Source organism: Aotus nancymaae, unplaced genomic scaffold, assembly GCF_030222135.1.
Source record: "Aotus nancymaae isolate 86718 unplaced genomic scaffold, 86718_ANA_hifiasm-v0.15.2.pri h1tg000031l, whole genome shotgun sequence".
Classification (NCBI taxonomy): Eukaryota; Metazoa; Chordata; class Mammalia; order Primates; family Aotidae; genus Aotus; species Aotus nancymaae.
Window position 1 is genome coordinate 5649521 of NW_026988444.1, and position 13377 is coordinate 5662897.

Genomic DNA, 13377 nt, shown 5'->3' on the forward strand with positions numbered 1-13377 from the left:
ATGCGGGCGGGCTGCGGCGCGACGCCGGCGCGGGAGCTGTTCCGGGACGCCGCCTTCCCTGCCGCCGACTCCTCGCTTTTCTGCGACTTGTCTACGCCGCTGGCCCAGTTCCGCGAGGACATCACGTGGAGGCGGCCCCAGGTGCGGCGGGCGGGGTTTCTGGCTTCTGAGAGCGCCGCTCCTCGAGCCAGGCGGCCGAGGTGGGCGGCGAGGGTTGCCCCGAACGCAGGGCCCGCAGTTCTCCTGAGAAGTGGGCGCCGGCCCCTCTTTCGTGGCTCCCTCCCACGCCCGCCCAGAACGAGCAGGACTCCGCGCTGCCCCAGGGACGCGAGGCGAGACCGTGGCCCCACCTGCGAGAGCTCCCATCCAGAAGGTGCTCAGAGCGCAGCGAGAGGCGTTTAGCGGAGCCCCGGCCCCAGCCGCGCCTGCTTGCTTCTGCCCTGAAGAGCGTTTTGTCTGCTCCTCCCGGCGGAGAGGACCGCCCGTGCCCCTCTGGAGTGTCTAGACCGAGCCCACCGAGCACAGCGTGAGAGAATTTCAGTTTCGAGATTTTTTGCACCTGCCTTTCCAGTTGCAAACGCTTAAAAACGGCAACTCCAAGGGATGCCCTGGCCGAGCGCCGCATTTTGTTTTCAGAAACGGTCCATCTGCTGAGTAAGACTGCCCAGGGAGCAGCCTTGTCTCAGTGCATGCGGCCTTGGCGGAGACACCTGACGGCGCCCGCCCTCGAACAGAGCTGGAACCTCTGGGCTCTGGTGACTGAGATGGCTTTGACAGGCCACCTGGTTTCTTGGACAGCACAGAAGGGCTGGGGAGGAGGCAAGGTCAGAGCCTGTAGCGCCTTGTCATCGGCATGGGGATTTTATTTTGTTAAAAGGTTGATTTTTAGGTGCAGTTAGAGGCCACTAGAGGGTCTGGTAGAGGAGTGATTCTTCTGGATGTGTTTTAGAAGCTCACTCTTGCTGCTGGGTGGGAAGTGGATGTCGGGGCAAGAATGCAAGGGGCCATCGCAGTGGTCCTGGAGAAAGATGAAGGGGGGTCAGATTAGCGTGACGAACATTAGGATGGGGATTTGCAGTAGAGTGGTTTGAGACCTACTTCGCAGCGGGGATTGAGGCCTTAGTGACTGATTGAAACAGAGGGTGAGGATGGTGGAGGAAGCAATATGCCTTCTAGGTTTCTGGCCTGAGCAAGTGGGTAGATAGTGGTCCTGGGACAGAGCCTGGGGTGACCGAGAGTTGGGCTTTGCTCTCAGGTGTTCAGGTGGAGCTGTCCTGGAGACAGGTGTATACAGAGTAGGGAGATCTAGGCTAGAGGCATTCATCTGGGAGGAGGAGCATGTTAAATGGTTTACGGTCCACAACCTGGCAGAGTGTCTCTGGGGAGTATCAGTAAAGAAGGGGACCTTGGGACTGAGGCTTGAAGAGCCCTAACGTTTCTTGAGGTCAGGCAGGTTCTCTGACAGATAGACTTGAGAAGCAGCAGGCAGTGAGGGAGAGGACACCCAGGGACATGCAGCCTCAGGGAGCTGAGTGGGAACTGCCTCAGGGTAGCAGACGGTAGCTGTTCTGAATGCTGCTGAGTAGCTGGGAGAGTTGGGCCCGAGAGAAGTCCACTGGGTTTGGTAACACAGAGAGGGCAGTGATACTGATAGAGGCAGTTCAGGGGGCATGGCTGGCTCAGAAGCTGGAGAGCCTGTGTGGAGAGTGAATGGGAAGCAAGCAGTGGGCGTCGCCACGCTTTCTCAGAGGTTGTAATGAGGAGCAGCCTGAAGGAGACGGTGGTGCTGAGGGGTAATGTCTTAAAGAACACAGGCAGCCTCTCTCACGTCTTCATGCTGCTGGGATTCTGCCCCGGGAGGTGGAAAGGAAGGAGTCCAGGCTCTAAGGTGGCCAGAGAGCAGGAGGTAGGGTCAGGTCCAGAAGCAGGAGGCAAGGTTGGCAGCTCAGAGGGGTGGGCAAGGGGAGTGTGGATGCTTTGAGAAGACAGGGAGAAAGGGGAAGGTCTGTGAGAGTTTGGGGATGTGGGAAATGGAGCCTGCTGGAGGAACAGGAAGATTTCCAGCAGGATGGAGGACGCATTTGAGATCTGCCAGCATGAATGAAAAGTGAAACTTTTCTAAATCAACATTTTGCTGTTTTGAGAAGGAGCTTGGGAGAGTTTGCGATTTTTCCGGTAAGGAAGGAAGACAGAGACAGGCCACCCAGAACTAAGCTGGACAGGGGGATTTGAAGCCAGGAGCTGAAGAACACCCGCCACAAGAAACCACCTCCCTGTCCCCTTCTGGGCTACGGTGATGATCGGAAAGCTCTACCCCAACCCTTCGCCTAAATCCTTGGGTTCTTAGTTTGAAGGATTCCCCAGCAGGCAGGATCTAACTCTGGACAACTTTCTTTATTTCAGGAGATCTGTGCCACGCCCCAGTTGTTTCCAGATGACCCACGGGAGGGGCAGGTGAAGCAAGGACTGCTGGGGGATTGCTGGTTCCTGTGTGCCTGTGCCGCCCTGCAGAAGAGCAGGCACCTCCTGGACCAGGTGGGGGGGCCCCTTCTTCCCTCTTTGTCCTGGTGCCGGTTTCTCTTCTGCGCGATTCTGCTGGCTGCTGAGCACGGGGAGCCCTCGTGAAACAGACCCGTGCGGCGTGGATCTCTCGCTGCGTTGGGGAAAGACAGGAGCGTTCTGAGGCAGAGACTGAGGACTGCACTCTGTCCCTCTGCTGCAGGAGGCGGGGCCTTGGCCCCACCAGAGTGCTCAGTCAGGGAGGTGTTCATCCTGCTCTCTGCTCGCCTGAGCCCCGGGCTCTCCATGGAGTCAGAGCACCACATTTAGAATAAAGAGACAAATGTGCCGGCTCACAGGAGGACAGGTGGCTGGGGGCCTCTGCCCCAGATCTCTCATGAGCTAGCTGCCTGGCTTTCTTACAGCATCTGCAAAAGATGATTCAACCTGGCTCTGTTGGTAGACATAACTCTGGGCGGAGAAGGCTTCTCAGGTTTGCCTTACCTAGGAGTCTTCACAGTTTTACGCTTGGCTCGTTGCTGAGCATTGCTGATTGATGCAGCGGCTTTGACAGGGGTGACCTCACGCAGCGTTTCACTCATTCCCAGGCCCCATGCTAAGCGTATCACGTCACTGACTCTCAGCGTCGTAGCCTTGCCTGCTTCGACTCGTTTCTTTCTTTTTAAACAAACAAGAGTGCTAAAACCACTGCCATTGTGCTTCTGGCCAGTAAGTGACGGAGCCAAGGCCATACCAGCGTCAGGGGCAGTGGTGCCCGGCCTGCACTCCCGCTGACGCTGGGTCAGAATGCTCACCCCTGACGGAGCCCCACGGTGGATGTGGGGGTGCAGGCAGCTGGCCCAGTGTGGGGGCACCAGGCTCCCAGCAGCAGAGGGGCTGCCATTCCTGTGGTGACATGTTGCTTGCAGCCAGCTTAGTCAGGAACGGGATCACTCATGCCCTGCAAAGTCACATTGTTTTGGCTTTAGGTCAGGTGCTTTTAGTGAGGGTAGCAGACCGTGTCCTGGGATACGTGGCTCCCTCGGTGTGGTCCTCAAGCATTGCAATGAGAGGTCTGTTCATCTCGTGTGTGGTGCTCAAGCCCTGCGCACGCGCCAACATCCAGATGTGCCACAGAGTTCTCTGCAGAGCGTGGTGCCTGCAGAGTGCTCAGCTGTGGCCACACCGTGGCCGGGACACCGGAGCTGTGCCGGACGGTGCTGATGTGATGCTTGCCTTTGCTTCTCCCTGTGCATGCCCAGGTCATTCCTCCGGGACAGCCAAGCTGGGCCGACCAGGAGTACCAGGGCTCCTTCACCTGTCGCATTTGGCAGTTTGGACGCTGGGTGGAGGTGACCACAGACGACCGCCTGCCGTGCCTTGCAGGGAGACTCTGTTTCTCCCGCTGCCAGAGGGAGGATGTGTTCTGGCTCCCCTTACTGGAAAAGGTCTATGCCAAGTGCGTGTGCTGGGGCCGAAGGGCCTGGTCTGGGGCGAGTGGGAGCTGCTGCCAGCACGGGCTGCCCCGGGAGGGTCTCCGCTCACTCTGTGCTGCAGAGCCCCCTTTGGTTCTGAGGGTCTCGTCCTGTGGGTCAGGCTGGCTGGCCAGATGCAGAGATTCTCCCCCGAGGCCTGTGGTTTTCCCACTCCCTCCTTTCCCTTCCCTTGCTCCAAAGCGCAGCACTGGGTCATCCTCCACAGAGAGCATGTGCGCTGGCTTCCTTGTGTTCTCGGCCCTGGCAGGAGAGATGCTTCTTTCTGTTTGTTGAATGGTTGGGACAGGCTCCCTTGCTGTGTAGTTGCTGGGGAGAAGTGAGGCCACCCCGACATACCAGCATTTCTGTATCGTGGTGCTGGCTCAGGGACCAGGACCGTCACCGTGAATCATAGTTGAATAGCCTTTCCTCTTAGAATGCGTTTATCATCTTGCCAAAGGCAACTGGGCCGACAGGCAGGCAGGGAAGCTGGAGAACACGGGAAGGCTGGCCAGTGACATCAGTACCAGTGAGCCCTTCCGTCCCAAGGGCTGGTTTTGGAAAAGTAGGGCTGGAGCTTTAGAGCCGAGGGGCGTGGGCATCCGTAGCCTCCACCCCTCCTGCCCTGCTCCTGCGCCCACACCGGAGGCCAGAGAGTTTCTTTATGTGAGCAGAGGACTGCAGGACACTCAGGTTTGCTGTGGAGTAAGGTGTTTGAAGGTGAGGCCAAGCCTTGACTTGGTGAGGATGAGGAAGAAGGCGCAGAGGGGAATGAAGAGGTGTGATTGAGGTGGCGGCCGAACGACTTGGGGGTGTTACCGACCATGGGAGTCGGGGAGGTCCATGTCCAATGCCAGAGGCTCACTTCCATGGTGACTGTGTCCCCTAGGGTCCATGGGTCCTATGAGCACTTGTGGGCAGGGCAGGTGGCGGATGCCCTGGTGGACCTGACTGGCGGCCTGGCAGAACGATGGAACCTGAAGGGCGTAGCAGGAAGCAGAGGCCAGCAGGACAGGACAGGCCCTGGGGAGCACAAGACTTGCCGGCAGCTGCTCCACCTGAAGGACCAGTGTCTCATCAGCTGCTCCGTGCTCAGCCCCCGAGCAGGTGAGGCACGTGCCCCTCACCGCCAGGCCTCAGGCGTGCTGTGGCTTTTCGTGTGACTGGCTACACAGCCCTGCCAGGACTAAGTGGGCAGAAGGAAGCTTGCTCTCAAGGGTGGTGTCCTGGGCTTGTGACCTTCCCCTGCTGTCCTCTTCCAGAGGGACAGAGCGCTTCACTCCCTGACCAGTCCTTTCGGCGCTGTGAGGCAGGAAGCGGGGTACCGAGTCAGAGGCCATCGTCTGTGCTATCCCTGGCCCGGCTGGCAACCAAGCAAAATCAAAACCCGTTTTTTATTTTAGTGATAGATGTATGTTCATTAAAGACAGTTTATTTACAAGAAAAGGAAGGGGCTGGGGTGGTGGCTCACACCTGTAATCCCAAAACTTTGGGAGGCCAATGTGGGAGTATCACTGGAGCCCAGGAGTTCGGAGATCCGCCTGGGCAGCATAGCAAGATCCCATCTCACAAAAGGTGAAACAAGAAGTCCCTCAGATCTGACCGCTGTGACTTGAGTGCTCTGTCTTCCGGAGCCCGTGCCGCTGACACTTTCCGGCTGCACCCGCTTCTCACACCGCCACCCGCGCCGTGTGCGTGCTCGCTCCATGAGTGCGTTTGCTGTAGTCTCTTAATCGTTCCCCTGATGTTGGATCTTAAGGTCTTTCTGGTTTTATATAATTATAAATAACGTCGATGAACATCTTTACTGTTTTTTGAATATTTAGGATCATTTAAAATACTGGTCAAAGAATATGAATATCACAGTGAAGTGAAACAAGTTGGCGTAGGCCTTGGTCTGGATCTCCCACAGGCAGATCCTGAGATGTGGTTGAGGAGCACGTTGAGAGGTTCAGAGAGCCTGGAGGGCGTGCAGTCCCCGTCAGCCCCGCTGGGGCCCAGGCAGGACCCTGGCCTCCGAGCCTTCCACCTGGGAGTGAGGGCACTGGTCTCTTGAACATCAGCTTGGGGAGCTGTTGGTTTCAGGCTGCTCCAGGGTGGGGAGGGCTAAGTCCTAGCACTTCAGGCTTTGGAGAAGGCCCCCAGGCAGAGATGTGGCAGGTGACACTGGCTGGAGGTGCACTGGAGCCTGCTGAGGTGACCAGGGGCCGCGGCATGGGCGGGACCCGAGTCCTTCCGGAAGCCCCTCCTCTCTAGACCATTGCCCACCACAGATGCGGCACCCCCTCTGTTTGGCTCTTTCTTTTCTGTGCCCGTCTGTCCCAAGGTCTCTGGCCAGGTGGAGCTGTCGCCGCCCCCCAGCCTCCGTACCTCCGTGGCTTCTAGTCAGGGCACTATCCGGTTGCCTGCCTGCCACGGGCTTTGCCAAGAGGAGCACTCTCTAGGTTCTCGGTAGTTGCAGATGCATCTGTGCGGCGTGTTTGAGAAGTGGCACTGTGCCAAGCATCGGGCACTGATGGGTATGGGCGATGACTGAGACCTAGAGGAGGGATGACCTACCCAGCACCGGACCCGGATGGCAGCCGAGTCAGTGCCCCGGCGCTTGCTCTGAGACGCTCCTGAGCTGACAGGCCAGTTGCTGGGAAAGGAGCTCCCATGGTCCATGGGGATCTGCATCGCCACAGTCGGGTGGGCTGGAGCATGTCCAGAGAAGGAGATGGAGGCCTGTGTGTCCTCGTCCATATGGGACTTCATGGTGCCCTTCGTGCCTGTGCCCAAGCTGTTCCTCACGCAGGTGCCCGGGAGCTGGGGGAGTTCCATGCCTTCATTGTCTCGGACCTGCGGGAGCTCCAGGGGCAGGCAGGCCACAGCGTCCTGCTGCTGCGGATCCAGAACCCCTGGGGCCGGCGGTGCTGGCAGGGGCTCTGGAGAGAGGGGTGAGTGGCGGGGCCTCACTGCGCTCGGGAGGGGGCCCAGTGCCAACCTGGCCTGTGTCCTTGTCACCTTCAGCTCTTAGGACCTTACTTGGATATCCCCAGCAAGGCCCCTGAGGCCCTGCTCATGTGACACCATGCTTCTCTTGGCCCTAGACGGTCCTTGTGATGGCTGCTGAGGTGGCCAGGGGCTGCCGCCTGGGGTTTCAATAGGGCAGACATCGTCATGAGCTTGGGCGGCAGTCCTAGGAAGATGCGTTCAGAGGCATGAAGTTCCTTTGGGAAAAGAGAGGGCTCCGGTGGATGACTGCTGCCCAGAAGGCCTGTGCTGCAGGCTGCTTCAAGTGTGTGGCGGGGGTGGGGAGCTGCAGAGCTGGGCCATGAGGGCGCTGGCAGGAACTCTGGACTCTCTGGGTCCCCTCCAGGGTCCCCCCAGCCTACCTGCCAGTTGATGCTACCAGTTTTCGGGAGGGGCTTCTGCTGAGTTGAGGTTTCTTGCAGGGGTGAAGGCTGGAGCCAGGTAGATGCAGCGGTAGCTTCTGAGCTCCTGTCCCAGCTCCAGGAAGGGGAGTTCTGGGTGGAGGAGGACGAGTTCCTCAGGGAGTTTGATGAGATCACCGTCGGCTACCCCATCACGGAGGCCGGCCACCTGCAGAGCCTCTACACAGGTAGCGCCCCGAGGGCCGTGCTGGGCATGTGCTCTGCTGCCGAGGTGAGGAGGCTGGGCAGTGCCCGGTTTGCTTCTCTCTACTGTGGAGGGATGCTTCTGTCCCGGGAGCCGGGAGGAGGTAGGCTCATGGGAGGGGCTGGCTCTGTCTGTGGCCACGGCTGCTGCTTAGACTCTGCTGGGGCTCGTGGGGTTGGCGTGGCGGGAGGCCGGCTTGGAGCCGTGTCCTGCAGGTGACGCCTGTGTTCTCTCACTAGAGAGGCTGCTCTGCCACACTCGGGCGCTGCCCGGGGCCTGGGTCAAGGGGCAGTCGGCAGGAGGCTGCCGGAACAACAGCGGCTTTCCCAGCAACCCCAAATTCTGGCTGCGGGTCTCAGAGCCGAGCGAGGTGTACGTGGCCGTCCTGCAGAGATCCAGGATGCATGCGGCGGACGGGGCAGGCCGGGCACGGGCGCTGGTGGGTGACAGTCGTACTTCATGGAGCCCGGCGGGCATCCTGGGCACGCACTACCAGGCTGTGGGCCTACACATCTGGAAGGTAACTTGGCCCCGCCTGGCTCACGCTCCGTGGCACATGTGGCGTGGAGGCCCGTGGAGGTCTGGGTTCTCGGAGCAGTCCTGCCGGGACACATGGGACTCTGCCCCAGGCCCTACCGGCCTCCCCATCCTCGGGCCACGGCACGGGGTTGCGCCTGCTGGTGCTCCCCGACCTGGCCGTGACCTGAGACTGCCAGCTTGGGCTTCTTTTTGCCTGGCCTTGGGCCTCGTTGGCCAAAGGAAGCAAAAGAGGCTGCAGCCAGGACAGGACCCACGGGGCGCCGGGCCCAGGGCTCCTGACAGCGCCACGCCTTCCTGGGGCAAGGAGGCGGACCTACCTGGGCCAGTCCCAGCTCTGCAGCCTGCTGTATGACCCACCATCGGCCGCGTCCTCTCCCTGCCCGCCTCAGTCTCTTCCCCTGCAAGGCGAGGTCCTGACACTGCCTCATGGGATTGCTCTGAGGCCTGGTTAGTTTCAGGCTCAACCACTGGGTCACAAAACGTGCTGTTTCCTGGAGGAACTGATGGGGGCGCCTGGGAGCAAAGGCCTGAGTGTGGTCAGGATGTACTGGCCTCTTGCTCAGGGACTGGGTTTTAATCTCATATGTCCTGACAGTGTGGGACACCTGGTACCACACTGTTCCCTGTCCCTTTATGGATGTGGCCCCATGATGTTCCTTTCCTCTTACAAAAGAAGGTGCTGGAAGGCCCACTGTCCGGCAGCCCCCAGGTTGCCTGGGCCATGGCACCTCCTACAGGGAGGACTGTTAGGCTTGTATCTGGGACAGACGGTGGCCCCAGGGCCAGTGCGGCCCTGGACAGGCGGGCATCTCCAGCTGGCCCCTGAGAGAGGGTGGAGGGCGCTGACCGGCCTTGGCGCTGTCATCTGCTGCCTCCAGAGGCTGCTGCGCTTGGAGCAGGAAGGGAAGGCGCCTGACGCTGGCCTCTCCTCTGCACTGGGCCTCTGCCTGTGCTCACAGGTGGAGAAGCGGCGGGTCAGTCTGCCCAGGATCCTGTCTACACCCCCCGTGGCTGGCACCGCGTGCCACGCATATGACCGGGAGGTCCACCTGCGTTGCGAGCTCTCACCGGGCTACTACTTGGCTGTCCCCAGCACCTTCCTGAAGGACGCACCTGGGCAGTTCCTGCTCCGAGTCTTCTCTACCGGGCGGGTCTCCCTCAGGTGAGAGGAGCTGCTTGTCCTCCCAGGCGGACTTCGGGCACTTTCCCTCGGGGTTGGCAGGTGTCCGTGTGGGGACCGAGGCCGCCGGGAACCTGCCACCAGCGCCCTCCCATGTTTGTCTCCCTGGCAGTGCCGTCAGGGCAGTGGCCAAGAACGCCGCCCCCGGGGCAGTCCTGCCTGCAGGGGAGTGGGGGACCGTGCAGCTGCGGGGCTCGTGGAGAGCTGGCCACACGGCGGGGGGCTGCAGGAACTTTGCCTCCTACCCCACCAACCCTTGCTTCGCCTTCTTGGTTCCCGAGGGCTCTGGCCCCCGCTGCGTCCACATCACTCTGCATCAGCACTGCCAGCCTGGTGACACCGAGTTCCATCCCATTGGCTTCCATGTCTTCCAGGTAAGCTCCTCGCCACAGGAGGAAGGGGGAACAGAGGGGCCCTCAGAGGGTTGTTCCAACAGAGGGCTCTGGGCTCAGTCACGTGGGCGCACAGCCCCAGCTCCCCTGCCCTTCGAGCCCCTACCTGGAACCCACACGGGGCTCTCCCCCATCTCCATCCTCACACGGGCGAGGTTGAAGATGGCCTCTGGAAGGGCCGGGGGCCTGGGAGGTGGGGCTCACCCAGGCAGGGCGGGTTTCCAGAGGAGGTGGTGAGTGGGGAGGAGGGGAGAAGTTTGTAGGGGACGGGAGGCTGAGCTTGAGGCCGGCTGGGGCAGGCTGAGCCCTGGGCTTAGGGACACGGGAGCCCGATGGACTCAGGTGAGGGGAGGGGAGGCCCAGGCTGGCCGGCCACAGCAACCCCTGCATCTTAGGAAGTCCACAGTCACTGGGCTCAGCCGGCGGCCCCTTGTCCACTTACCTGACTCAGAACGACTGTGTCCCGAGGTCCATTCTCCACAGACCAGTGTCCCCTGGAATGCAGGACCCGGATGAGGAAGACTCTGCGCCCCTCGGTTTACGGTGGGCTGCCGGGACTCCCGGAGCCTCGCTGTTTGCCCAGGCAGCCAGCCCAGGGGCCATTGAGAGCACCCTTGGGGCGGGCTGGGCAGTCACAGGTTTTAAAATGAAGCCCCTGGTGATGAGATGGGCCTCCAGGCTAGGACCCTGCTGCCGGCACCTTCTGGCAGGGGTGGTCAGGCCTTGCTTAGGAGGCAAGTCCAGTGCCTGGGGCTGTGTGTGAATCAGGAGGGCTGAGGGCATCCAGGCAGGTAGCCCCGGGCTGTGCCTCCTACCCCACAGCCGACCCCTCAGTCTGAGCCCGCGCTTCCCCAGGTCCCGGAAGGTGGCAGGAGCCCGGACGCGCCCCCGCTGCTGCTGCAGGAGCCGCTGCTGAGTTGCGTGCCGCACCGCTATGCCCAGGAGGTGAGCCGGCTCTGCCTTCTACCTGCAGGCACCTACAGAGTCGTGCCTTCCACCTACCTGCCGGACACAGAGGGGGCCTTCACGGTGACCATTGCAATCAAGATTGACAGGTGGGGCCCTGGGACTTGGGCGGCCCGCTGGAGGCTAGGGTCCTGGAGTCTTAGCCCTCGTCCATCCCCCACGTCTCTCCTGCCCGCCCCTCACCCTCAAGCTCCTATCTGTCCTGGCAGACCAGGGCTGTCCTGCCTGCCTGGGGACCCTTCCTTGCTGGTCTAGGCTTAGGGGGAGAGGCTTACAGGAGGTGGGCAGGAGCGCGCAGCCCCTCGTGTGCCGGTGGGTGCGGGAGCGGTGACCTGGCATCTCTCCGCAGGCCATCCATTCACAGCCAGGAGGTGCTGGGCCAGTTACTTCAGGAGGTACGTATGCCGCCCCCAGCCCGCTCACCTGCCTGCCTAGGTCTCTCCGCAGCCTCAGGTGGGTGGCCTCTGCCTGGGACATGAGGTGCCTTGACTCTTCCTGTGAGAGCCCCAGGTGGCACCTCAAAGGGCAGGGGGAGCTGGGGCTGCGTCCCATTCCCTGACTGTGCTCGGGGTGGGGTGTGAGAAGGGGTGAATGCGGCCGCTGTCTAGGCCCCCATCTGTCCTCGCAGGTCTCCGTCATGGCAGTGATGAAAACCTAGCTGTGTGGCCCCGTGCCAGCTCAGGTGACTGGAGCCAAAGGCCTGCAGGGTTCCCAGCCGCTGGGCTGGCCAGCCTTTCGTTGTCGGGGGCTGGGCTAGCCAGCCAGGTGCTGTTGGGGGCTGGTCCTGCGTCTTGGCCCACCTCCCAGCCCTGCCAGGTGGCTGCTGCCTAGGGGTCCACAGGAAGCCTCCATCGTGAGAGACGCAGCCCTCGGGGTGAGCAGGTGCTGCAGTAAGGGCGGGACGCTCGGTGGCTTCTGTGGTGCCACTGAGACAGCAGAGACCCCAGGATCCCTCCCAGACCCTCCTCGGCAGACTCTAGAAGAGGCCTCACACCTGGAGGGTAGGGCAGTGGGTCTTTGTAACTATTTATTGTCTGAATCACTTTTAGGATGTCACTTTATAAATAAACATGAGCACTGAGAATTTGCAGATCAGTCGTGCTCCAAGTAGCTCCAGGCTGCATTTGCTCTTCCTGAGCGTGCTGTGGGGAGGGCTGGGTGCCTGCCGAGATGGTGAGGATGAAGATGGCCTCCAGAGGGCCCGGGGGCCTGGGAGGTGGGCAGAGCCAACCCAGGCAGGGCAGGTTTCAGGAGGAGATGGTGAGTGGGGAGGAGGGGAGAAGTTGGGAGGGGTGGGCATAGGGCGTGCCCCAGGCCGGGAGGCTGAGGTTCAGGCTGGCCGGGCAGGTCAAGCCCTGGCCTCGGGGGGTGCAGACCGATAGACTCAGGAGTGAGAGGAGGGGAGGGCCAGCGAAGGCGCTGCTGAGGCTGTGGCGAAGGACATCTCGGAAACAGTGTTGGAACAGGAGCTGCTGCAGGGGAGGAACCCAGGTTCACTTGGACAGGGATCTTTGGAGCAGGACGGCTCGTCTGCCTTCAGCCGGAGCTCACCTGCGCAGTATACTGGGATTACTCATTTCTCCAGGCCTCTTGGTCCCACACACCAAATGCTGCCATGAGAGCTGTAGTGTCACTGGATGGTGCAGAAGACAGTTCCAGACACGGGTGGGGAGGACTGCCACTGATCCCTTTTGTTTTAGAGACAGGGTGTTGCTCTGTCGCCTAGGCTAGAGTGCTGTGGCATGAGCACACTGCCATGCCTGGTTAGTTTTGAAATGTTTGAATAGTTAGGGGTCTCAGTGTATGGTTGCCTAAGCTGGCCTCAGTGATCCTCCTGCCTTGGCCTCCCAAAGCGCTAAGATTGCAGGCCTGAGCCACCAGCCCCAGCCACTAATCCCTTTTAAATTCCATTCACTTCCTGAGTCCCTCCTTCGTTCGTGCCTGGGGAGACCCAGCATATTGGTCCTTTTTCACATTGCTATAAACAACTACCTGAGACTGGTGATTTATAAAGAAAAGAGGTTTAATTGACTCAGTTCTGAAGACTGCATAGGTAGCGTGGCTGGGGAGGCCTCAGGAAGCTTACAGTCATGGCAGAAGGTGAGGGGGAAACAGGCAGTCTTCACGTGTCTGGAGCAGGAGGAAGGCAGTGAAGGGAAGGTGCTGTGCACTTTTAAACAACCAGATCTCACGAGGACTCACTGTCGCGCCCACCTCTGGAGTCCTGGTGTCTGTGTGCCCACTGGGACCTGTGCCACTGTCGCCCCTCCATGCCCTGGCCACACCAGCCACCCTCCTGGCTCACCCGCAGGAAGCCGCCCTGGCCCTGCCCCGAGCCCCTCCACTTGCTGGGCCAGTGGCCCTCCAGCAGCAGTGCAGTGGCAGCCGGCTCCTTGCCGTCGTCAGACACGGATTCCTGAGCAGCAGGGTGGGGCTCGGTCTTCCCGCGTGCAGAGCCCCGCCACAGCTTTCCCTCACCCACTGCCCTCCGTGCTGATTTCGGGTGAAGCCTGTGGTGCTGCCTGTTGGGGTGCAGGATCTCGGGGTGAACAGTGAGGGGCTGGTCAAAGAAATCCCCCGCAGGGCAGTGCCCAAGCTGGAGGCTCCAGCCAGTCAGAGCTGCCCTAGAACCCTGTGCTTGTGGGCTGGCAGGCCTTGTGAGGCGCCTGATGGTGCAGGTTGGGATGGGACAGTTGGGGTCAAGGTA

General features: G+C 60.9%; 1 protein-coding gene across 6 annotated transcripts in view; it reads left to right on the forward strand.

Moving 5' to 3' along the window:
* The window catches only part of CAPN10 (calpain 10), a 25625-nt gene continuing 12248 nt past the window's right edge, over positions 1-13377 (forward strand). The window contains exons 1-12 of one of the 6 annotated variants that reach the window (XM_012465054.2): positions 1-141; positions 2404-2535; positions 3762-3958; positions 4864-5081; positions 6769-6910; positions 7409-7575; positions 7832-8112; positions 9092-9294; positions 9425-9686; positions 10560-10759; positions 11020-11065; positions 11299-11782. In XM_012465054.2, the coding sequence (XP_012320477.2) occupies positions 1-141; positions 2404-2535; positions 3762-3958; positions 4864-5081; positions 6769-6910; positions 7409-7575; positions 7832-8112; positions 9092-9294; positions 9425-9686; positions 10560-10759; positions 11020-11065; positions 11299-11328 (2019 nt within the window). In that variant the 3' untranslated portion in view covers positions 11329-11782. Of the gene's footprint in view, positions 142-2403; positions 2536-3761; positions 3959-4863; positions 5082-6768; positions 6911-7408; positions 7576-7831; positions 8113-9091; positions 9295-9424; positions 9687-10559; positions 10760-11019; positions 11066-11298; positions 11783-13377 lie in introns of those variants that run through there. The other 5 variants (XM_064383408.1, XM_012465056.2, XM_012465053.3 and 2 more) reach the window with 5 other exon arrangements.